At 45.0% G+C, this 26,517-nt stretch overlaps 1 protein-coding gene across 1 annotated transcript; it reads right to left on the reverse strand.

Moving 5' to 3' along the window:
* Positions 1–4,410: 4,410 nt before the first annotated feature.
* Positions 4,411–19,023, reverse strand: LOC131289521 (kinesin-like protein unc-104). The gene is made up of 20 exons (XM_058318797.1): positions 18,829–19,023; positions 18,330–18,754; positions 17,963–18,218; positions 17,034–17,197; positions 16,800–16,939; positions 15,988–16,029; positions 14,304–14,684; positions 13,765–14,222; positions 13,581–13,695; positions 13,338–13,504; positions 13,054–13,262; positions 11,925–12,347; positions 10,940–11,077; positions 10,403–10,870; positions 10,231–10,321; positions 9,501–10,163; positions 9,229–9,418; positions 8,062–8,923; positions 4,657–4,758; positions 4,411–4,564 (listed from the first exon to the last, which is right to left on the reverse strand). Exons 1-20 carry the CDS (start codon positions 19,021–19,023, stop codon positions 4,411–4,413), a joined length of 5,643 nt encoding a protein of 1,880 aa, XP_058174780.1.
* Positions 19,024–26,517: the final 7,494 nt, after the last annotated feature.

Genomic DNA, 26,517 nt, shown 5'->3' on the forward strand with positions numbered 1-26,517 from the left:
TGATTGCTCGATCTACGGCATTTATCTGCTACAGGTGTTGGTCTTGGCAAACCCGTCCCATGCATTGCGCAAATTGGGATGTTCCTTCCTTTCCGTTCGCCTCATTACAGTAAACATTCGAGCTGGAATCGAGCATTTGATAGCCCACACAAGAACCTGTTGCCCATGAGAAGTAACGAATAGAGTAAGAGTTCTGATGGAACTCTTGTACTTCCCTTTTTTTGCATTGTTTGATTGCACCGTCCCTTCCGATATCCTTAACATGTTTTTTCTCTTGCAAATAAATATATATATTCATTCATATATAAATATTTATGTTTTGTGTATATTCATATATTGTAAGGAGATAATAGATTTGTTTAGTTTAATTTTTGAAATTCTCTCCGCGACATTTTATCCACACAGCATCCCGTTCTGTTTGGCTTCATGTGTTTTGCTTCGAGCTTCTTCTCCTATTTATATGTCATGCATTTGCTTACCGGTCAGCATTTGTTCCTTGTTTGTTGTTTGCTTAAGACAGTTGGTTTTCCCTTGTTCCTTACCATGTTTGCTTTGCTTTGTGTCTTCATACATCATGGATTTCTTTCTTGTTTACATCCAATTTTTCTACTGCATTCATCTCAATCGATTGAGCCTTCTCCCTGTCACCGCTTGTCAAGTTAAACGCTCCAGCCAGGACTTGCTAACCATGTACTTGTGTATGCTTGGTTTTGTGTGATTTTTATTTCTCTTTTATTTTGTTCAATGCTGTGATTATAGAGTTTCAGAATACATTTATATATACGTGTGTATCGTATATGGCGGAGGCGCTGAAGAAACAACCACGAACCCGAACCGTCCGGCAGCTAACCGGCCGAGCCCGTCCTGTCCGCTAGTCTCGGAACATAAAAAACGTGAAAACGCAAGCGTTCTTCTTTTTCACTAGGCATTTGGCTAAATATATAGAGAGTATTTGTTTTTGTTATAAGGGAAAAATGGGTCCTGGGGCGGGGGGGGAGAGGGAATGGGTCCTTCAATGGTGCGCAGATAGGGGAGCCATGTTTGCTTAAACTTGTTTTGTTTTTTTGTTTTTATATTCTTTTGCTATATTACCTTTCAGCGGGAGTTTGCGGTTTTGGGTTTTTTTTTCTTCTCTCGTTTAACTCGCGCAATCTCATGCCACGCCGTTGTCGACTATATCCTATACATTAATTTTATGTATCGGTTTTGCGGTAAGCGGAATGGGCCAGAAACAGTTACATTTAATATTTTATTTGTTTTGTTTGTCTGCCGCGTAGTCCTTCAGCTCATCATCGGGTTACGGTCAACGAAAGGACACGACGAGTTTCAACACAGCATCGGTGCTGGTCGGAATGTATTATAATAAAGTAAAGTAAAAATTAGAACCCGCAGAAATCTTAAAACGCTTTACGGTAAAATTCATGACAATAGGTTGCATAGCATAATAAAAGTGACATTGAACCGTCACTTAATGCTAGCACACCTCGTCGATGGTTTGAGTGTATAAAACATAGTTCAATTTAAAATCAAACCGAGTAAAAATACATCTTTGCGCATGCTACAGAATAAAATCTCACATCTCCGCACTTTCATCAAAAAATAAACCCGACCGTGTCCCGATACGGCGTCTTTTCCCACTATGAAGCTTAAACCTTCGCTCTCTTTGGTATCTGTTTACTCATATCGCACTTATTGCCAACGTTAGCCTAACGTTACCTCACCTTGTAAGCTGCCCTACGGAACCGTCTTTGGGGGGGCATGACCATGAGCGCGTGTGTTTTAGTTTTATTCAGTGTTTCTGTTCTGTTTTGTTCAGGACCTCACTGTAGCGGTACTTTCACCTGCTGTTCCACATGCGAAACGAAACGACACCAAGTATATGTACACTGTGTGAAGAGGGTACGATTTTGGAACGAAAAACAAACACCCAGTTTCGTCCATTCCTTTGAGCTTCCACAGTTCCCGGTCTCCTTCTCCCGTATGTGCGCCTCCCACGTCCCTCCAGGAGGACGAGATTTGAAAGGACGGGCGGAAGCTGAGGAAATCTAAGGCCTTCAAAGCGCGCAACGCAAAAACGTTTCCAAATGCCGTCCATACCTTTGCTATCGAGCGTGTGTGTGTGTGTTGTAAGTGTGTAGCTATTTACATAGTTCTATACAAAACCTCGTTTCTCGTGGGTTAGATATCTTTTCTTCCCGCCTCCATCTTGAAAGTACCGTTACAGGGCTTCAAGTGTTGTGTGTTCTTGCGTGTGTTTTTTTTTATGTTAGAGTAGGCGCTCATAATCCAAGCAATCCACACCACCTCTGCAAAGTGGCATAACGTTGATCAAAGAGCGTAGGTTGTGAAATGTCCTGTGACACGGCGTGTCCTTTACAATTTTCCACACAAAGGGAAAAAGTGTTTGTGTTACCCCCACGATCCATGCCGGTCACTAGCGGTTTCTCATGTGCCCAAAACAGTTGATGCATACTGAATAAATCTCTGATGTACCATCAGCGTTCTAATACTATTCGTTCCAAGTTTGCTTGTTTTTTTAAATGTCCTTTTGCACCATTTGAGCTGACAGTTTTTTTCTTGTCAGTACCGTGTGTGTGTGTGTATTCGTTTATCTTCGTCTGTGTGTGGTTTTTATATCGATATTTATTGGTGACTGACTATGGTTGCATTTGCTGAACGGGAATTTTAAACATCTTAGTTCTCAAGTATTATGTTACGGTTTTGTTTTCCCTTATCGCCCAAAATAGTTTATTTTCCTCGCACGGTCCTTAGTTTAAATTCCTGCTTTTGTATAACTTGTTTACGAGAAGAGAGATGTACACACAGACAGACACACACACATCAGTGACGATCTTTCAGTGAGATTCCAATGTCAGGTTTGGTTCAGCAAAATTCCAATGCTCCGTTTCATCCACATTTGTCGGCTATCTTCTTTTGTTTTATCCTTTACCTGTTTGGTCACTTAATGTAACGCTAATCTGCCTCCGTCCTCAATGTAGGTTGCATTTTTTTTCCACATTTCGCTGCGCTTGTTCCACTAAAAGTGAACGAAACATTAAATATCCTACTGATTAATATCCATCTGTTCGGAAAGGATGCTCGCCGATCCATAAGGGGTTTAGTTTTCTCTACCATCCGTTTCGCGCACCTTTTGCTTTCCATCCCGTTGCCTCCTCTTTTAACGCGTTTTGCTTCCCTTTTCCCGGGTTTGCTTGATTGGCAAAAATCACACAAGCGAACTAGCAAGAAGGAAAACCGCTAACAACGCCACAAAAGTGTCGCAAAAAAGCACAGTACAACAGATATATCCTATAGTTAAAAAGCAATATGACCCTTTTTCCTGGAACGATCCTACCTAGTGGTCTCTCTCTTTATCTTTATATGCGGACTAACCTGGGAGTAACCTTTAAAGGGCAGCTTCGCTGCAGTGCTTGTCCCATCCGCTTGTCCAGTGTTACCTAGTTACAGTCTCTCATGGGGTTTTAGGAGTTTGAATTGAGGGTCGAAACCAAAGAAAGGAGAAACCAAAAAACCAAGGCTATGTTTACCCTGCATCGAATAGTTTCCCTCCTCAGATGTCTTTATGCTCCGGGTTGTTGCTTTCCTGATTGATCGAATTATTTCGATCGCTAGGCACGCGTTGTACTAAATAAATAATTTTAGCAACCGAAAATGGACCGGACTCTGCCCCGGACTAATGCTAAGGGTAATAATCTATGGAGGTACTTATATACAAAACTCGCTATCTTACAATTAGCATGAAGCAGTGTCGGTTTTGTTTAAAAAATATTCAGCCTCTTAGAGAACACGTTAAACTATAAACTTGCACTAAAGAAAAACTATATAACAGAAAGACTAACAATGTATCTGTAGCGCAAACAATCGCATTCCGTCTTGCGTGTATACAGTACAATCCAATTGCAACTTGCCTCACGAAGCCTTTTCTCGAACGGTTCCAAAACAATACATTTTCATTGCGGCCATTCAAGATTGATATTTTAGAAGGATCTGTTTTGTTTTGCATAGATTCGATAGATTTGTTTCCATTCTTTCCTTTCCTGACTTTACCTGCTGGCGTCGAGTTGCTCAAAGGTTGACTTTTTGTTTCCGCCTCCGAACGGAAAGTCTATCGACGCAACTAAGTGGAGAGTAAAGGACGATAACGACAACGAGTACTACTTTAAGATAATTTGGTTTGATTTTGTCGTTCCGGTGGTGACGATTGCAACACACGCCACCCACGGTTATGCTGGTTGGAGAGTTGGTTGATGGTGGTAGGGGTAGGGTTGGTGGTGGTGGTGGTGGTGGTGGCGGTGGTAGTTATAACCACTGCCCGGTGTTGCGCGTGGAGTCGGTCACTGCAGGGTACCAGGTTTAGTACACCAGCACGGACTCCATCGTTATTGTATCTCATTTGCCACCGGAGCTACTGCTGCCGTTGCCCTGCGCGGCAGCCACGGCCAGGGCGGACGATCCTGTCGTCGCCAGCTGCTGTTGCTGCTCCCCCCCAGCACCACTGCCGTTGCTGCTTACGCTGGAGAGATTTTTCCTTGCCAGCCGTGATCTACAAAGATGACAGAAAAGATGGGTGTGACGTAAAAAAATACATTCCAACGATCCTGAGAATACCAGTAATGGTTGAAGTTGTGATCGTACCTGATCTGGCCTGCCAGCAGCGGGTTGATGGCGTACAGCCAATCGTGCACTTCCTTATCACCCAACGTTTGCAAGAGATATCCTCGGTGTTTGGTGACGACGCTGCGAGAAAGAAAACGAAAGAAAAAATTATTTCAAATATGCCCCAAAAAAGTTCTCTTAAAATAAACGGGGAATGTGAGGTAAGATGCCCATGGTTGGGTAAAATGCACCGACATGTTTTTAGTTGAGTTCAGTTGAAAAAAAAGTAATAAAACATGTGTTCATTAGCGCGTCTAACGCATCCTATGTCAGAGATTGAGATTTAAAAAGGAAAATAGAATTAAAAAAATTAATTAGATCAGGTAAGGATTGAATTACATTCATTATCCTTACATTATAGTTGTGGAGACAAAAATCTTCGTTCAAAGAACAATATTTAACGCTTTTAACGAAACGGCTAAAATATTGTGGGATACTCTGGAAAATGCCATGAAAGCCTTCACAGTGGACCGAACTATTGCCTGTAGGGATTCAAACAAGTGGTATAACACAGATCTAGCAAGGCTTAAGAGCAGAAGGGACTGTGCCTATGCCAAGTTCTTAAGGACAAACATTTCTCAACAGTGGTGGGAATACACCGCTTTGAGGAATGAATATACACAGCGTCTGAAAGAAACAAGGCAACAGTTTTTTAGCAACCAGATTAGGGACCACCAAGGTAATAGCAGGGAACTGTGGAAAATCCTCAAGTCTATGCTGAAGCCAGAGGATAAGCCTGGTTTAAGTGTAACATTTGAAGGATGCGCCATTTTTGAGGAAAGCACCATTGCTGAAAGATTTAACACTTTTTTTGTTGATAGTGTCAACTCTATTCATCAAAGTATTCCTTCCGTGGCTGAACCTTTGGCATTGAGACCAAATAGTAACCCAAGACAACAATTCAAGTTCGAACCAATATCGATTGAAAAGCTCAAATCGATTTGTTTTAGCTTAGAGAACAAGGCTGGAATTAGCAAAGTGAATGCTCAGGTACTGCGTGACTGTTTCCATGTAGTTGGGGGGGGTCCTTCTTTCACTGATCAACCAATCATTGGAGGAGGGAATTTTCCCTGACTCGTGGAGGGAGTCTCTAGTAGTGCCAATTCCTAAAGTGTCAGGAGCCACCAATGCGGAGGAGTTTCGTCCGATTAACATGCTTCATATACTTGAAAAGGTGTTGGAACTTGTTGTCAAACAACAACTTGTCCAGTATCTTGACAGGAATAACTTGCTGGTGGAGGAACAGTCGGGCTATAGAGAAGGACATTCTTGTGAATCTGCGCTGAACCTTTTATTAGCTAAGTGGAAGGAGTTAATGGAGCGAAAACAACCGATTGTTGCAGTGTTCTTGGATTTGAAACGGGCGTTTGAAACGATATCGCGACCTTTGTTATTGGAAACAATCAAAAGGTTCGGTATCGATGGAGTTGAGTTCGAATGGTTCGCATCTTATCTCAGTGGAAGAACGCAACGAACAATTTTCATGAACTGTTGTTCAAACCCTGTCGAAAACACCCTTGGGGTTCCACAAGGAAGTGTTCTTGGTCCAGTGTTGTTTATTATGTATATAAACGACATGAAAAAGGTTTTACAGTCATGTGAAATCAATCTTTTTGCGGACGATACAGTCTTGTTTGTCTCGCGGAAAGATTTAAAACAGACCAAGGAGCTTTTGAATGTCGATTTAGATGCCTTAGATGGTTGGTTAAAATACAAGAAATTGGCCTTAAACATCAAGAAGACCAAATTCATGGTATTGTCTTCGAGACAAATTACTGACCAATCAGCTATTGTCATCAATCAGGAACCAATCGACAGAGTCTCCCAGATAAAATATATGGGAGTTATATTAGACGAAAAACTGTCTTTTGGGCCTCATATTGACAATGTCACCTCAAAAGTGGCAAAAAAGTGTGGTGTGATTAGTAGATTGGGCAACAATCTGAATTTTTTCGGAAAAGTTCAGCTCTACAAATCGTTAATAGCACCGCACTTTGATTTCTGTGCATCAATTTTATTTCTCGGCAATCAAACACAGTTACAGAGACTGCAGAGGTTGCAAAACAGAGTCATGCGAATGATTTTGTGTTGCGGCTGGTATACTCCTTCGGTTGTTATGCTCGACGTCTTACAGTGGATGTCGGTCAAACAGCGGATAGTGTTCCAAACTGTAGTCTTTGTGTACAAAATTTTGAAAGGCCTGGTACCAACGTATTTGGGAGAAAGGATAGTGGTTGGGTCTGACGTGCATCGGTATAACACTCGTAGTGCCGGTGAGCCGAGACTTCCCAGCTATCTGTCTGGAAACGCCCGAAATTCGTTGTTTTTTAAAGGAGTACAATGGTACAACAGGATGCCGAGAGAGATTAAACAAGCGCGAAATCTAAGGGAGTTCAAACGCCTATGCGCCGTATACGTGAAGCAGGTGGTCTGACGCTGTGCTTGTAATGTATTTAGTAAATGTTGTAGTTTTTGAGCCCCGTAGTATTGCATTTGTCAACACGGTCTTTGACTATGGTGATGATGAGTAAAAAAAAATGAACAGGGACTTTTTATTTTTATTATCTAATTTAACTTAAAAGAATGAATGAGTCTACATAGTTTTGAGACACGCGCGTAAATGAAGCCAATTGGTGGTCATGGCTGTACGAAAATAACTAATAGTATCTACACATCTCGCTGTAGTTGGGTCCCTTTCTGTTCTTGATAGTGCCACCACATTATCAACCTCTGGTAATTGGCGGTGTGAACTACAAACAAAGCAGAAATACCCTTTTACACTCCCGAAGGTGGTGCCTCGTTAACCTTGGGGGACTCGGCGATTTGCCTTTCGAGGTGATTGCTCGGGACCGTTGTACGCAAGGAACAAGATCAGGTCCCTTAAGTAGTACTGGTGGGTTTCACCACACTATCAACCATTGATAGCTGGCGGTGTTAACCAAAACTGTGCGAAAATACCTGCCCTACTCCGGAAAGTGGTCCCCTTTTGCTAGTTGGGAAATCTAAGATGTACCTCTTTGTGCAATTGATGGCGACCGTTGTATGAATGGAGCAGAGATGGATGCGATTGTTCTGGAGAGTAATGCCCCAATGCCCCCTCTCGTTTGATGATTTATATTCAATATCGCAAGATACTTTCGTCCCTCTCAAACCTATGTAGGGGTAAGCGGTGGGACTCATCATCATATCAGACTTTTAAAATCGTTTTATTATTATTTGGTGGTAGAAGACAGGATAGACAATCGACCTCTGAAAATTCTGGGGTATTTTTTATGAATCTCATGAGGACATATTTTCCGCTTAAGAGAGGCATCATGCCTCACATTGCCCTATAAACTTCTAATCAATTCGAACAACTACAAAAAACCGTTTTTTTTTTCTTACCTGAATGTGTTTGGAACCTTCACCATCGCTGCCTGATCCTCGCTGCATTCGACCTGGGCGGTGGCCAGGTTCAGCACGGCCCGCTCGACCGGGTCCTTATCCGAGCGGAAGATAAACACATACGGCCTCCGTACGGTAACCCATCGCTTCTTCCAGCCCGAGCCGCCATGCTCGAGTACGTTCAGGTAACCCTTGCGGGCGACCACCGGACTGACACGGATCTCTTCCAGCTCCGGCACGTACAGCCGAAGCGATAGTTCCTGTGTTTGCGGAGCCGGTGCCGGCGCCTCCCAGCCATTCGGTACATCCACCCGCTCCGGCGAGCACAGCTCGATCGAGTTGCTGGAGATGTAGCTCGCGTTCATATCGGCGCAACCTTCGTCGCCGGGCGATGCGTCCGACGCTTGCCCCGTCGAGCCGCTGGTACTGTTCGCATCGCCACCCAACTCCTTACCACCGATGCGACCCTGGATGAGCTTCACGCACTTCCACACCAGCTCGGATTCGCGCACCGAAAGATCGCGCTCGGAAATGGCCGGTGCCTGTTGATCCTTAACCGGCGTCTGCGGAGATGGCGGTATGACCATGTGGACCGGTGAGGCGCTTGCACGCTGGGCCAGATTGCACACATCCTTCTCGGTCTTTGTGGTCGGGTTGGGCGTGGTGTCCATGCCGAGTCGCTCGCGTAGCAGCAGCAGATGCCGGACGCGGCCAACCTCCTCCAGCCGCGTCAGCTTCTCCAGCTCCCACTGGTGGTCGAAGATGAGTGAGTCGCCACGCGGACGCCATCCGTGCAGGTTCTCTTCGCCACGCACGTACGTTGAGCTCGTGTCCAGCACCCGGCGCTGTCGACGTTGAACGCCTGCCACAAGGGAAAGGGAGAAAAGATTAATTTAAACATCACCCCTGGTTGTATTGTGATTTCGTAAATAAAGCACACGATTAACGTATCAATTAGACAATCGGAAAAAACAAAGAAACAATCCACACAAACCACAGCCAACGCAAAACATAAAAATATGCGTTATCAACGGCAAACCACACCCGGGACAACCTTTCGGTCGGGGAAACAAAAAACAAACACTCCAAAACGGTATCTATGTTCGAAGCGCGGAAGGAAAACGAAACGATACAAGCGTTCATCACTACACACTAGCACAGTTCTACCTGGACTACCTGCTTCAGAAGCTCTTCTCAGCGACAGCTCGTACACGCCCGACAGACGGTTCGCTTCCGGATTGCGGTACTGGCCGGAGAACAGGTGCTTCAGCGAACGCGGACCGGTGCGGGCATCGCGTCCGTAGATGATCATGCTGAGATCCTTTGTGATGATGGCCGGACGAGCGCAGTTCTCAAGCTGGACGGGGGGAAAAGGAATAGTTAAAAACCGGTATTATGGACACCACCTTTTACGGCTGGGAGAGATAAAGCGGACTTACCTCCAGATATGCGCTCAGCGTGATGTAGATCTGTTCGCCCGTTTGCGTGACGCGATTGAGCAACGCCGAATTGTGCAGACTCGAGTCCCAGGCGGCCTCGAAGCGGAAGAACGACCGATCGTCCCCGGGCACCTCCAGCACTTCGCCCGGGAACAGTCCGAGCGAGAGGACGCACGAGTCCGAGTCCTCGTCGTCGGCCGGTTCCGGCTGGTTGCGGATGCGCCCGACCACCAGCTCGCGGATGTCCTTCCACTTCACCTCCGGCGTCGGCTCGTGTACGATCGTGATGCGAATGCGCCGCTGGATACCCTGGTGCAGAAGGAACAGTCCGCGGCAGGGTAGATCGTCGCTGTGGTCAACGACGGCCGGCACGTACTCGCCGTTCGGTGCTAGCTCACAGATTTCGAACCACACGAGTACGTCGTGCTTGGCCAGAACGGTCGACGACGGTGGGCACGGCAGCGGGCCAAACTTCGGGCTGCGCACCGGCTGACTGATCGGGATGCTCGGTGGCAGCATGCGCCGCGGCGGAGGCCTCGTAATCTGGCAATCCTGCTTGGCGTCCTTGTGCAACGGGTGGTGCTGATAGTGCCCGAACACCTTGAACACGATCGGCTGTGTCTTAAGGTATTCGATGAAGGATTTGGTCACCGGTACAGTAATCTACAAGAACAAAGCATGACCATCGTCGTTAATGGCACGAATTTCTTCCTCAGTAAAGATCACTTACATTTTGTACGTGATAGAATCCAAGTGGAGCTCCCGAGCCAGAGTTCTTTACAGGCTCCGTAGAGAACGCTTCTTCATGTCGGTGCAAAAAGCTGCCAAACGAACAATACAAAACAAATCAGTTTATAAAAAATCAACCTCTTGCAATAAACACTCCCCGATGGGAAACTTACTTGAACTGGCAGAATATATCGGCATACTCGGCAGCAATTCCTGTGGCCTGCAGAACGGTAACACGGAACGTAAACTCCTTGCCCGGCTGCAGATGCTCGCCCGGTTCCTGGTCGTTCGCTTCGTGCAGCTCCGACGCGACGCTCGAGTCACCACGGCCCGAGTCGGCGTCTTCGTGTTCCAATTCCTCCAGCTTCGTCGTGCCCATCTCGTGCCCTCCCTCGATGTACTTATCTTCCTTGTCCGGGATGGTGCGTATCTTCGGTACCTTGTGCTGCCCGTTCTGCTCCTCGTCGAATAGGATGCGCGCCGATTGCTTTACACCGTTGCTGAAGTCGGCATTCTCTTCGTCCATCACTGGCTGGACGGCCACGCGCAGATAGCCACGCACGTCACCGCGCTCGTTTACGATGGCCACCTTGTGCACGAGCGGTACCGGATAGAGTAAGTTGCTCAGGTAGACGAACGATCTGCAAATGTTTTAAAAGAAAAACTATGAATCCTTTTCTACTATTTTTTCCCAACAAACATCTCCTTACCTTCCGACCATACGGAACCAGGGGAAGCGATCGTAGAAGGGATCACCGCCGGTCAAGCTTTCAACGTTGTAGTCCGGTGATGTTGGACTAAGCTCGGCCTCGTTGTGGTACATTTCACGCATCAACTCGAGTCGTTGTCTGGAAGTAACAGGAAGAAAAGGAATCAAATTAACTGCTGTTTACTCAGTACATTTGCTTTTACAGACATCAGCGGTCAAATCAGTAAGAATAATAAGCGCGAAGCCAAATTCCATCAATATTGGTGGTAGTATATGTATTGTATAACATTGCGTATAAATATTGCATAGTTCTGATTTTACTTCTTGAGAGTTCTTCGTATATAAATTCTATTTTAAAAAGAGCGTCAATTGCAAACGTAAAAAATAAAGCAAATTGTATATTTCTTTTTCTCCGAAAGGGAAAGCAAATTAACAAACAACTTGGTAAAAAATCCTCAAAGGCGGTTGTAAGGTGTGTGTAAAGTATTTCTTGTTCCTAAGAGAAAATGGAATCGAATATTTAATCGAAAGCAACCGACCGCAGAAAGAATTAATGATGTTCAAAATGGAGGATTTCGCGTACAAGAGCAATAAGCCGAAATGATTATGTAAAAAAAGCAAATTCTCACACAACATTCAAAGCTATTTTCATTAAAGTTTTGTAAGCATAAAGCTGCAGAGCACATGCTGAAAATATTACGGTTCGTCCTTAATCGATTACAATATAGCCAGAAGCAAGCACGGTTCAATGTCGATACTGCTCTATAAAAGCTAGTCACGCAGAAAAGCGGTAAACGACAGCCATATTATCAATGTATATATACTTCAAAAGCACACTTAACCAAATGTCCTACACGAGTGGCAAAGCTTAAATCACGTCGGGTTGTAGGTCAATCGATTAAAGTGAGATGGAAATCATTCCCATGCATTGGGTAGGTAGGATAGCACATCCAATAGCCCATCGATCACGAGTAGTGTCCGCTAACCTAGAGGGCATCAGATTCGCCAGCGTAAGCCTGGAGCCGGCTCTTCGCATACCGCTGCTTCCGTTGGGTCCGGATGCCGACGCCGTACCGTCGAAAATGACGGATGGCGGCGAAGAGGTCGACGATGATGAAGATGATGACGACGACGATGAAGTGGAAGCAGGTGAGGTTGGGGATGCCAAACAGTTGCTGACATCACAGCTTGGTAGGAGCCCCGCTACCAGCTGCTGGTCGCCCGGCTGTGGTTGAGCTTCCGCCGGCAACTCCAGTGCCGGAGTGTGCGCGTGCAGTGCAACCGGTTGGCGATGGTACTGTGGATACTCCGGCGTATGCTCACCACTGGACAGCTCGAGCACGAAGCTCATCAGTTCCGGCGAGGTGTCCGCCGTGTTATAGATTTGCCGCATCAGCTCCAACCGATAGCTGGGATGCAAACGGGATCGAACAAGCGGATTCCATCGAGCATCAAGCATCGATTCGGATGCAGTTTCGGAAACCGCGTGCGTTTCAAGGCCGGATCCGTGTTAGTGAGTGGGTTAGTGGATCGTCAGCAAAGAGCAATAACATGGCAACGAATGGAGGTTTGTTTAACAAGAAAATAGCGAAAAAGAAAAAATAGGGACGGTAAGGTAACGTCAACAGTAAACATCGAAAGGAAGGAAAATGCTATGCGCAAAGCAAACGTGAAAATACAAAACCATTCTTAGCAACTCGCTTAACTGTGGTAGCTTTTTCTATATCTGAACAGATGTAAAAATACGAAGAGAGAGACAGAGAGTCGTTGCACAAACCAACTGAACGTGCGATGCTTGATGACAAAACTATATTATTTCTTGTGAGTGAAAAATGCGTCGCATCCACAAAGTAATAGGTTTTGATTGAAACGCCTCATTTTAGCTTTTCAAATAATAATTGAACTCAACTGGCAGTTGACTGTTATATCTTGCAATGTTTTGTGTACGTGCCTTTGAGGATTTCTAAGCAAAAATGATGCTTTCCATTTCCATTTGGAAAATGTATCTTCACGAGAGGATCACATCAGGATCACCAAAAACTAAAACCACGCTGAAGCTGCAGGAACTAATGAATGCGAGAGGACGGTACAACAATGCATCACAAACTCGCCTACCGTAGCTTCTCCAGGCTCCAGTAGTGGGTTGCACCGTTCTTCGTATCGGTGACTTCAACCGCGACGATGGTTCTTGGAATCGGCGTCTGGCCAAAGTCGTCCTCCTGACCTCCCCCTTGGGTGAGGGCCCCGACGGCTGGTGCTGGGGTAAGCTCCGGCGGAAGCGGTGAGTACAGCGTATCCGTCAGAAGAGTGAATTGAAATTGAACCTACGAATTGAAAATTAAAGAGAGAAAATAAAATTAGAACCTAACTTGGTTTTGTTGGATGTCTTCGTTACAAACCTTCTTCTTCAATTCAACCGAAATAGCGTTGGCTTCCTTAAGGAAGATGGCATTACCCCACAGATCGTCACGAAGCGATGTGAACTGATGGTAGCGCCACTTGCGGAAGGCCCAGGCAGCCAAACCGGCTTCACGTGCCGTCCAGCACGACTCAAACAGTGGATTGACTGTAGGGAAAGTGTAAATATTCCAATTGTAATGAAGTTTCTATTACGGCCAGAGAATGTGAATAGCGCTTCTTACCAAAAATGTCCTCTTCCTGATGGAAATCTTCCGGACTGTAACTGCTGTACATCGACATAGTCATCGTGTGCTCATCGACTTGCTTTTGCAGTTCATCAATTTTCTTTTGGTATGTCTATGAGAGAAGTAGTAAAAGTTAGTTCCGAACACAAAGGTTGCTTACGAGGATTCGGCGTTTGCGTACCTTGCGCTGCTCCTCAAATTCCTGGTCAGCCGCACGCTTCTCGCGCTTGTACTGCTCCTCCAGCGACTGCAGCCGTTTCTCCATCTCCGCCTTCAGATCAATGCCCTGCTTCTCAAGCAGCTCGCACTGGGCAAAGTTCCAATCGGCGATCTCGCCACTGTTTCCGACCGTTTCGGCCACATCGACCTCCTTGTTTTTCTCGCGCTTTTCGCGTGCCTGCTCCGGATGTGTGAACCGGAACACATGGTTGCGCCCCAGGATGACACGCGAGCCCGTTTGTAGCACCTCCGGATCGATCACCTTACGTCCGTTGACGTAGACCAGCGCATCCTTGTGCGGTACCAGTGTGACCACGCCGTCCTTGTTTTCAAACACACAGTGCTCCTTCAGGATGTGCGAGCCGGACAGTTGAATGTCTTGCGGCACGTTTGCCTCCGATGTGCCGAGTCGTGTTAGTCCTGCATTGTGAGTCAAAAGAAAAGAGAAAACTCAATTATCGGTGCCTTATCGTTCTGCACAACGATGCGAGTAGCACGTACCGTCCTTAATGTAGTACAGCAAACACTCGGACAGGGTGGGGTCTTCGTTCAGGTTCACCAGATGGGGTGATTTCTTCGGCGAGAATACACCCACCGTGATGCCATCCTCCTTGACCGCCACACCCATCTCGGCGAAGACGGCCTCACGCTGCACGCGAATCTGCTCGGTACGCTTCAGCTTCTCCTCCCAGGTTTCGTTCAGCTCGGCAATTAGCTTCTCGCTCGCCTGCAGCTGGTCGACGGCCATCTCCGTGCTCGACCCGGTGCGCTTGCGGTTGCGGTTCGGCGAGTGAATCTTCTTCTCACCATCTTCGCCCTCCTCGGTGATGACCACGCCACCGCTGGATTCGATTTTGTCCGACTTGATGATACACTCGTCCTCTGGAAAGAGAAGCCGAGGAGAATGGAAACATTTTCACCGGTGCTTACGACTCAACACTCTCGTACTAACTAAAAATTCCAATGTACTGTTCACGGTAAGATGCAACTTTAATAATTCGTGCGAATATCGCAGTGAATCACAAAGTGAAGCAGCTTACATAATTCTTACTGTTAAAAGCAAAGCAGTTTTGGATAATTCTTTTCTCACAACACAGAATATTTCTTTGCAAATCTGCAAAGAAACATTTGTATGAATTTTAATTCAGTTTTTATGTACCAAATACGGAATCCAAAATAGTCCTTGATAATATATTATTATTTTTACAGACAAAACGAATTACTAAACTATTTCTATGCATTTACGCGAGCATACAAAGATCATGACATGGACTTAGCAATAAGTTTGATTGGGTTGGGCAAACGTTTTACAGTACTTCCATATTAACCGATGGCCGAGTGACAGGAAGTGATGGTAGGAAATTTTGAGATCGATTTTGTTTCACATTTGATCCTTTTGTCCAACCCAGAATGATAAACGATGGAGATATTACACTTGAGAGCGTTTGTGTATGTGTGTGTGTATGTGCGTGTCTTTTTTTGTAGCAAACATACAATCAACATAAATCATGGACATTTATGAACAAAACTAGTTCCATGGTGGTATGGTATGGTACGGACGTGCATGTGTGTGGTATTATTGTGAGGATAATGTATTTACAAAAGCTTAACAGTGTTATTGGAAAGACGAACAAAAACGGAAGAAACCAAAAGCCATTTGCTGTATGAAGTGGCGACAGGACAGAAAGAAGACAAATGTATTTATTCATCCATTCGCAGAAGCGTCGTGATGCTTCCGGGGTTCCTCTCCTCGGAGCAGAGTGGCAAATATATTAAAGCAGGCAACAAAGGCACACTAAAATGAGGCATACATGCTCATTTTAACCGGCACATCGATGAAGCTCTCATACCCTGTGGTCGTGATCGACAGGCGATATCTCGCTCATAGACCGTTCTAATGTATTGAAGATGCATTCGGCGGCAACGAACGCTTAAAAGATCGTTACAGAAAAGCCAGCAAATGAGCAGAAAACTAAACTTTTAAAAAGGAAAAAAACGAAACGAGACATGGAGCTATGGAACTGGTTGACAATGTGGAGTGACAGAAAATAGTGATGAGAGAAACTAATCACGAGAAAAATAATAAAGTTTCCACAACAAAAAAAGAATAAATAACTTTAAATATATCGTTACGGTAGGCAAAATAACTGACTTCTTAGCAATCGACGATAGTTTTACTACTTACTATTAGCATCTCGCTTTTCACAAACCACTTTACCGTCCGGTCCTACATGAAAAGTGTAGTACAAGTTGTGATTAAAATTCACAGTTTACCACTCAAGCGAAATGTGTGTGTGTGTTTTTTTTTTATTCATTTTGAGGCGCTTATGCGAGAGCAAAGCTTCTTATGCTGCTTGTTTGTTTATCGCTAACCATCTTGCGGTATATGGTGTTGTGTTACGATTCTTATGCACAGTGGCACATTTTGCATGTTGGATAATTTGGTTGGCTCCTGTTCAGCCGAATCGAAATCGAAACCAAATTCGTTTGTCGTTCGGAAGCGTTTCGAACAATGCAAACAATAACGGTGGGAGAGTCGGGTATGAATTGCGTATGAATGAGAGCGATTTTTGATTTTTCTTTGTTTTTGTTTAATTTTGTCCACACTAACATAACTAGCTCGCAAGGAGAACAAACTGAAAACGGATGCTTTAACAATGGCCGAAATAATGCATTCCAAATAGAGATCGATGTTTGCCGTATGGTATGTAATCGAACAACATGAATCCAGGGGCGCAGGATGTGCTATGATGTGGAAGAGGGTGATGGTGACAGTTGGTGAATCTTTGAGGAAACACATCGTTGGACGCGAGAAGGGAGACAGTAAGGAAAAGGAAACGGGTTCCCAAAGAGGACGGGAGTGTTGGGAAAATGGAATCAAATGTTCTCATCACTAATGAAGACCAGCCGTCCGGCGGGAGAATGAACGAACGATAATTCTGCAAGCGTCTAAAAGTGATAGCTCTCGCAAGCACCGCGTGAACCAATCGATCCTACCTTCCTGCACCTCGATGCCTTCGGCCTTGAGTAGCTCGCGCAGCTTCTGAATTTCCTCCTTGAGCTCGCGGATGAGTTTCGCGTTCGCATCCTCGTTGACGATGGCCTTGCAGACGATCTGCTTCGCACGATCAGCATATCTGATTTCACAAGGAAGAAAAACAAACGGATTTAACAAACACATCAATTTTGGATTTGCCAAATCCTGTACAACTCTTCCTCCCATACACCTACCTTAGGGTGCTCAACGTTTCATCGTAGTTAATATCGGCCGGCGATATCGCGGCTATCATAGCCGTTTTCGAGTTTCCACCAAGATTTTCCCGCAGCAGCCAGGTGAGGACCGAGTCGCGGTAGGGAATGAAATCGGCCTTCTTTGACTTTTTGTTCTTCGACGCCTGTTATTTCGCGGAAAGAAAGCAGAGTATACAGTTAATTTTCCATAATCGCTTCGAGGTTTGATTTAAGTTTTGTTCAACATTTACACTAAATCTACTACACGACAAGATACACGAAACATAAGCTACGATTTCGCTACAAAAATGTTGTTTTCTCAATCAAAAGATATCGGATCTTTTTAAACAAAACAATAAAAGTGAAAACGAAATGATAAAATCCACACCGACAACACTCTTTGCACAGGAAATAAGTAAAAACTATAAATAATAATGAAATTGAATGAAGCCTAAGAACCACTATACTTACGGACTGTTTGAATAACCGGGTTTTCGGTATGTTTCATTGAATGGTGACGATTTGGTAATGGGTCATGGGGATGGTATGACGTTTTTGTGATTATGTGTTTCGTCGAGCGCGAAGGACGGATCGATGTATGTGTGTGTGTGTTTGTGAATAAGAATGCAAAAACGAATCAGTACTATCTAAATAAATCAGACACAGGGATATGTTGAAATAGATTTGGAAGTAAACACAAAACTAATAGGATCGACGCTCGGGAGTGTAGTTTAGTGGGTGAAAAATGCTACGACGTAAAAAAGGAAACAACTCCACTGAGTAACGCGGAGTAACGATAACGATAAAATCCTAATGTAGCCATATAAGTCCATCTAGATGGAAACACCACTAACAGTAGGAAAGAACAACGGGTCGGGGGACATAGAAAAGGGAAGGGAGCACCAAGCGGTACATCGAAAGGTACTTACAATTTCCGCCAACGCCGAGATGACCTTGCCGAGCGTGGTGAGACTCTTGTTGATGTTGGCGCCCTCCTTGAGCCGGGTGCCCTTGGCGCCGGTGGAGTCGGCCCGCTCGGAGCCGGCCAAATCGACTAGACTAATTTTCGAAACCTTCTCCGTCTCGAGGCTGGTCATGCGGTCCTGGCGCTTTTGGGTGAAGAAAATCGTAAACACAGCGTGCGATCTCGAGCTCGTTTCGTTCATGTTCGTCGCCGCCACGGTTCTGCGTTCGTCGGAGGTAAGGCGTAAAGAAACGAGGACAGCATGATTAGGAGGAGTGTGTTGTGGGACCAATTTCGTTCCCTCCATTAGCGCTAACGAGCGGTCTAATTACCGTGCTTTGTTGCCTTCGTCGATCAAATCGTGGATGTCCTGGTAGGAGGTGACGGCCAGCTTCGAAAGGTCTTCGACGTACGGACCGAGCAGCGGATGCTCGCGCACCTTCAGGTTGCCCTTGTTCTTTGGGTTCAGCAGATCCCGGACGCGCTCGCAGTAGATCTCCATGTACGACACCTCGACCGAGTACTTCAGATCCTCGGCCTCGGTCTCCTGTATCCGGCGGAACAGATCCTTGCAGATCATCGGTATCACGCCCTCCTGGCCTTCCTCCTGCTTGCCCATCATGGTGTAGGACTTGCCGGCACCCGTCTGCCCGTAGGCGAAGATGCACACGTTGTACCCGTCGAACGAGTGCTGCAGCATCTCCTCCCCTATGTCGGCGTACACCATGGCCTGTGTGGAGAACTCGGGATCACGAGGCTATAATGGAGAGAACACCAGCGTGATCGTTACTTCACAACCCATTCAACTATTATTCTCGATCCCGTACTTACATCGTGCGACCAGTAGGAATAGTCAAAGTTGAAGTTGAAGCGTTTCACCTGTTCGCTCGAACCGGCCCGCTCCCTCAGGTTCGGGTTTGTGATGCAGGTCGTGTTTCCGCTCATCTCGATGATACATTTTGACTCCCGGGCAATCTCCCGGGAGTTGAAGGGTCGCACTCGGACCGCCACCTTCACGGACGACATGACGGCGAGAGGCCCTAGGCCCTGGTTTCGGTTTTACTCCTGAAAGAAGGGCAAATCGGAGGGAAGGCTAATATTAAAAACAAATCGGCAAATGATTACCCAATTTTTATTCATCTTTTTCCCCCTTGAATCGGTTTCTTTGGCCAAGTTTTAATCGATGGAGGCGCCTGGTGGTTTTTACAACACAACTTCAAAAACCATACGAAATTTAATTGAGCGTCATTAATAAGGTGTTGCTCGTGGAAGCCGTACTCTTCATTTTCTTCTCATTGTTCTCTCTGAATATAATGAAGAAACTTTCGGCACATCGTCCCACCACAGACGGTAGGTAAATTTAAAAATATCTCAAAGCAGTACCGGCACAACAAACAACCATTAAAACTTTCCTGAAAGCGTCTCCTAGCGAAATAACAGACCGAAAAAAAATGCAAAAAAAAGGTAAGGCTTCGTACGGAGAAGTTCACTTTCTCCAACACGACTTTTCGAAAATAGAAGTGAGAAAAAAGTTCGAAATAAATGAACATAATGAAAATGCAACATTTACACTTCGTCGAAACCTCCATCGGGGAGAAGGTGCGAACTGCGATATGGAAAAGACCTTTGGAGCAAACTTTCATTCCAGTTGTTTTTCACATTTATGTTGCATACTTTTGAACTTTTGTTTCCCTCTTCACCTTTGGCAAGTGGCAACTTACAAAGGTTAATGTTAAATAAATGTCAAATAACATAAATAAATATTTGATGTTGTTATAATTTATTTTTGTTCAGTAGTAAGTCTTATGTATTGTCTTTTGTAATAATTGATAAGAGAAAATTAATGCACTACAATCCCTTATAAATGAATTTTATGTTCACAGTATCAGTTATTTAATGCTTTGTTGTTGTAAAAATATTCTATCAAACTTTGCCTGTGTGGCAAATACCTCATTTCACAACTTTCTGCCTCGCAATAGTTAGAGGCACTTCATTTTAATCTCCTCTAATGCTTGTAAGTTCCAACGTAACACACATTCGCCTAAAATACAACTCAGACTCATAAATAATAGCTCCACTGCTAGGCATGTCCAGAAAGTATGACAACTTTTAATCCCGGCTCTGGATTGAACTTCCGTTTCCGTTGGTTTTTGGTCGACAAACATAGAACCAACGAAGGACGATAAATTTCACGACTAGTTTTTGCCTGAGTTCGTGATCCTTCTCCACTTCAGTGGATTGTACGAAACGATTGCAACCACACACGAAAAGATCCAAGTACGAAAAATGGATTCATTTTCGAATGAAATGTTTCCCATTCCAGAGACCACATGTGGTGCTCACTTTTGGTCTACGGATTTCATTACCGTTTTTGTGCAGTGCATTTAATCACGGACATTGGTAGATGCTGCCGGAGGGAAAATTCGCCCCGGGATTCCTACCCACACCCCAAGAGTGGTGTGAGAACTTGGTGTCAACATTGAATTAATTCCAGCAGCATGTTCGTGCCGGAGCGGAATTCTGATTTTAAACCCCCATTCACCCACGAAAACATCGTCTCTCCGACGGGTGGAAACATGGGTGGGACAGTGAAACGTGTCGTATTGATTAATGGCGAGTTTTTACAACAGTGAAGAATAGTTTGCACACGAAATTTAATTTATTCTTTTCACGAGATTAAACCCGTCTTGGCGGAAACTCCCACTTTACTGAATTAAAATGAGTAGAGTGTTACGCAAGATAAACTAGACTGGAAAGAATTTCTAATTGAAATACGATATTTGTGAACACTTTTTGATGTGAGAATTTTAACCTAACCACTAAAGTCGAAACTTTTCGATAGGTAATTTAATTTTTTTTAAGTTTTCCCAGAATTTTAATTCTTAGTAAATTTTTTTAACAAAATAAGAATGTTTTATGATTCACAACCCTTAAGAATTAAAGCTGGATTAAAAATAGAATTTGACGTCATCAAAGGAAATGCGCACGTACGGAAAGCAATAAAAGAACTTTCATGCTATCATACTCTTGACAAAGCTTTCTTAACGATGCACGATCAGATATTTATAAACCAACATTCTATCCTCATTTCCACTCAATCGACCATCCAAATAAATGGGAAAACAAGCAAACCTCACAGCGGGGAGTAAATGTTAGTTTTTTCCCTTTCAGCCCAATGGTATCCCACCTGACGGCCCCCTCCCGAAATTGTGCGCCCCCTCCCAGGTGCGTGTGTTCATAATTTTTGCAGGGAATTTAGGTAGGCTTTTACTTTACTTTTATTTCACCCCGCGACGGATATTTCCGGCGTCTGCCATAGAAAGCTTTCTTCCTTAATTAATCACTGGCACGCAATCCAATTTGTCGAACAACGCCCACGCCAAGCGAAGAAGGGAAAGTAGGGGATATTTTCTTTACCTTCCCAAGGAAGGTAAATTTCCCGCACTTGCGTTGGGTTTCACGCTCAATCATCGGAGGTCGGAAAGGCATAATCGTAAACACACTCATAAACGGGGCGCAGCAACAAGCGCTCGCAAGAGGATGAAGCAGGGAACGAGGCGCGGGATGGTGGATTATGATTAGCAAAACGCGGGCGGAGGCCGAGATCGCCCGTTAAGATGTAAGTAAACACCGACGCATGGCTAAGTGCCCGCCTTCGGGGTTTCGAGGCGGCTATGGTGCCATGAGCAAGGATTAATACGGTCACCTTCCATCCTCTGCTTCACCTACACTTAATCTATGTTCCTTATAATACCACACTCATCTAAAGCGGTTCAAGAAGGTATAGAGCTTGTTAGTTTTTCATGAGTTTTGTTATTTCTTCACGTTTTTTCATGTATAAAAAATGTATATTTTCTCTACTACGCTTTCAGGGCATTGGAAAACTTTTCCAGGCCTCTTCCATAGCCACAAGGACATCGAGCGCAAGGGTGAGTGTTGGACAGTGTACTTTATTTTCTCCTATGGTGTGTGCTGTCCCCTACGGCGCCTGCAAGCAGCGGCCCTATTACACGCAAACCCGGGCGCCAGCTGTCTGCCGGTGACGGCACGCTGCTCCAGTGTTTCTTCGTTTACGCCAAAGCGTCCGAAATAAAAAAAATAGTCCCCTCCAGCTTGGAAGAGGAATGGCCACGCGATGGTGCGGGTCCTAGGCTATAACGCGAGGTTCCTGGTAGAAGCAAATGGATGGGGATGATTTAAAAAGCATTTTTTTGGCAGCATTTCACGCACGCCTTTTTTTCCAGATTTATTATCCCTTTTAGTGCGTGCTTGGTTTTCGCTCAACTAGTATTAATGTCAAAGCAACAAAACAAAAAAAGGACCATGAGAGAATACAATACAGACACTAAACCATTCAAAGAATAAATAAATAGAAAAGGGATACAAAGGAAAGCGTAATTTTGTAATTTAATTTAAAAAAAAAATGGCTTGAACAAACTAGTTTGTACATATAGTAAGTCGACACATTTTTCTTGCTTAAAGCAAAGAGTAAAGAAAACTTTTCCATGTTTACAATTCAAGTATTCTACATGAATAAATTAGAAGATCATGAATGTAGAAACATACTTAATGTGTATGCACAGTAGCAAAACACCTTTCAATTACGAACGACCAAAGTGCATTATAATTTCCTAATCTCCTCCCTGACCTGCTAACCTTAAAACGAATGCGCTACAGATCCTTTCCAACACCTAATGGCATCAAGTAAGTCGTAGAACACCTCACGCCATGTCATTAAGCTTCGCCGTGTACCGGCTTCAACTCATATGGTTTTGTGCTGTCGAGCTTTCGAAGCGACCCGTTGTGGTTGGAACAACGGTCCTAACACCGCGTCCAGGATCCTGCGCAAGTGCTTCGTTTCGAAAGCGAACACCTTTACCTTTCGCCTAGACTCGGCGATGAAAAGTGGATGAATCACAAGTAGCGTGCCCCCGGGCAGACGCGACTTCAGGGCGACTACTTTCCCCCCGTTTCCATCCCACACCGGGAGCCTCGTTCCACGAACCCGACGGATGCGGACGAAATTGGAGCCATTCCAAGTTAGCGGACGAACGCGGTGAAACGATGACTCACTCGTGAATTTATTCCCCGTCCGACTCCAAGGAAAAACCTCGTCCCGCGTGGCTTTCCCTTCTTGTAAGGACTTGGAGGACCGGAGTTTTCGGAGTTTATCTACCGACGGCGAACTACGTCTTGGCAGCCAGACAGCCGGACGGTTGCTTATGAGCATACGCTTTGCGCAAATCGGTTGCAAAATAAAACCGAACCCCGCAGCGCCTGGCCGGATACCCCCAACCATCCCTCCTCCGTGACTGGATGTTGTTCATTTTTGCAACGGATCGATTTCGTCCAGCTTGGGTATTATATTTCGACAGGCATTACTGAGGTTCCCGCTCCTGATCGCGATGTTTGCTGCTCGCTAATGCAAGTTTGTTTGGTGTTTCTTATTTATTCTCCGCCGGATATTGATAGCTGTTGGCACGGAGGCAATATTTTACGACATATTGCTTTTCATGAAGTTCCCTTGGATGACCGAAAGGGAGTCTTAGTGAAAAGTATTTCATTTGGTTCTGTTGTTTTCATGTTTTATACTCATGATATGATATTGATATGTGACTCTCGATAAAAAAAGATAATCTAAACAAACTTAAAAGGATTTTTAATCGCTCACATTCAGAACAACTTTGATTAAAAAAATGTCATGATTACTTAACACTTCAAACAGAAGTAAATACGATATTCCTATTTCCTGAATATCGTTCTAACATGACCCACTTCCATCAGCAAATAATTGTAGATAATGGTTTCTGCTATTATTCACCACAAACACCCCCGTAAAAGAGCTCCCGAGTTGTTGAAACGATTGTGATTCTATGTTCAGGTCAGGTCATCAACCTCTCCAACGACGGTAGAACTATCGATTGTCCGTTTCCTGTGTAGAGTTCCCGAACGTATAAAAAGCAGCAGCAAAACGCAGCAAAATAGCTCCCCTTCTGCAGGGATGCATTTTTACACCGACACGAAGGAGTTCGTGTACCGCTTTCCTGTTGCTGCTAGGGACGGACCGAGTTTTCAAGGTAACGTCCAACTCCAAAAAAACACGTACACTCTACTAATCGCCTGCGTTGCCCGGACCCGGCCAACCGGGCGCCGAACAATCAGGAATCAGCTGCAGTAATTGGGCTGGGTGGAGGAAAAGTGCCTACGAAACTAATAACTGCAGGCTCCAGGCAGCCTGGTGTCACGGAATCGGAAGCCATCAACAGCTGCCCTAGTCCCGCACCACGACCAACACACACAGTGTTCTACTTCCCAGCGCACGGGACAACATCCAACGGCATGAGTCATCGTCCCATCGGGAAGGGTGCATTTTCGTGCTCATTTATTTATTCTTCTTATTTTCCTACCGTTTATGCCGTTTTCCACCCGATTCCCAACATCCCCACCGTTACGTGAGACAGAGACTGGCTTGCTGGCGCTTTGTGTGCTGGACCACAAACGAGCCAAAAAGAGCATTCCATGTTTTCCTCCGCACGAAACCGAAACGAACGATACCAGTTTGGGGAGGAAAATCGATACCAGTTTGCCCCGAACCAGACTTCCTTCCTGTCCACTTGCGGATTATTTTCCCCCTGCACCCATCTAAACGTTCGTCCTTTTCCAGTCAACACGCTCGTGCTCTTTCCTTTTTCGCACACCTTTCCCTCCCCCTGGTGGTGGGGTCAGGGTTTTCATCCCACCCATCCCTTTCGCACACTCCGTACGTCACAATCGACTTCCCGAACGGGTCACTCATTTTCATTTCAGCTCTCTCTCTCTTTCTTCTTCCGTGGGGAAAAACCAACAACATGAGTTGCCTCCTCTCAGTCCCAGCTCGAACGATGAATAATCTACGGGGGTTTTTACTTGTGCTGTCACCGTCCAAAATGCATCTTTGCTGGGGAGCAGAGGGTAGCGGGTATTTTCCCGTAGGAGAAGGAGAGGACAATGCAGATAATCAGCGCCCGCAAAATCGGATCTTTTGCCAGATGGAACCGACAAAGGAAGGCAAAAAAAAACACGATGGTCCTTCTGCAAACGAGCCATCGTTTCCCACTCAAGTGTGTTTTGGTTGGATAACACACGGGATGATGGTACTTCAAACATAAGGAGATGTTTTCGACTTTGATGTGATGCTGTCTGATGCGGGGCGTCTTCGGGGAGCGTGACCGAGTGGGTTTTCCTGCCGTATGAGTAAATATTCTACGCACTTTATAAATACCTGCTCAAACTACTTCAATGGGATGTGAACAACCAACCGGGAAAAAATACAGCAATGCGTCATCACAACAATTAAGAAATCACAAATTTTCCTACGATACACACGGTGCGCGGTGCTAAACAATATCTGAAAATCACAGTAAAAAAACGGCTGGTACGCGCTCAAAACATCAGCATCGTGGAACTTCGACGTGAAAACCCCAACTAGCCGTTGGCAGTCCAGCCAGTAGGAATCCTGATCTCCACCGTTGATTCACCATCAAATTCCATGCCCGCTCTCACTATTCCACACGCTCTCTCTCTCATTCGCCATTTTTCTCATCGCTTCGACGAATGTCCTTTTCCACGAATGCTCGCGTTAATCTCGCCGTTCCGTTTAACTCCTGTCACCATATTTGTTTCTCGCGAGTGGAAAACCCACGATTTTAGGTGCACCACTCCCGTCCGCGTGAGCATTTTCCAAGCGTGAGAGCAAGCGGAGGAAATAAAAAAGGGAATAAATTTTCCTCGCCCCGTAAGGTTTTGTGGCACACAAAATGGCGCTGCAGAACGATTTCCACCAACTAAAACAGTTCCTCCCTTTCAAGAGTTACTTAAAATAAAAATAAATATACTTTACAGCGAAAAGTAATACATTGTATTACCACATGAAAGTTGTTCAAAAGGGATTACATAGCACCAACATTACGATCGACACTTCAAACCAATTAAAACCGTTTCTCGTGTTTACTTGTAACATTTTTCTGTTCCACTCCTAAAAAACGATAATCACAATCAGCAAACGTATTGGCACAATTTGTAAAATTTGGTGACCACACACACACGTACACGCACCCACACATACGGTTACTCACTGCTACTTCACACGCATGCTATCAGCGGACATGACCTTTGAGACCAACTTTTTCCAATTTGCGTGCAGTGTCGATTAGAACGAAGTTAGTCATAGAAAAAAAATGCATTCAAAACGAGTCGAAAACGTTGGAAACCACTCTCATGTTTGTGTTACTTGATTTTAGGGGTTTCTTGTAATCCTGTCGCAATAATCAATGAATCACCAACCCGCGGAGGGAGAAATGACCTCGAAAGAAAAAACCCCTTGTTCCACACATCTCGTGTGATACGCAGCTTGCATTGCACACTTACAAGTAAGATACAGAGCCAATCGATTGACCTTTCCACTGCTGGCGCCACTCGTGGCAGCACTTTTCTTCCACCTGGAGACAAACGCTGGACCGAAATTTTCCTTCCACCAACGTG

Source organism: Anopheles ziemanni, chromosome 3 (genome assembly GCF_943734765.1).
Source record: "Anopheles ziemanni chromosome 3, idAnoZiCoDA_A2_x.2, whole genome shotgun sequence".
NCBI lineage: Eukaryota > Metazoa > Arthropoda > Insecta > Diptera > Culicidae > Anopheles > Anopheles ziemanni.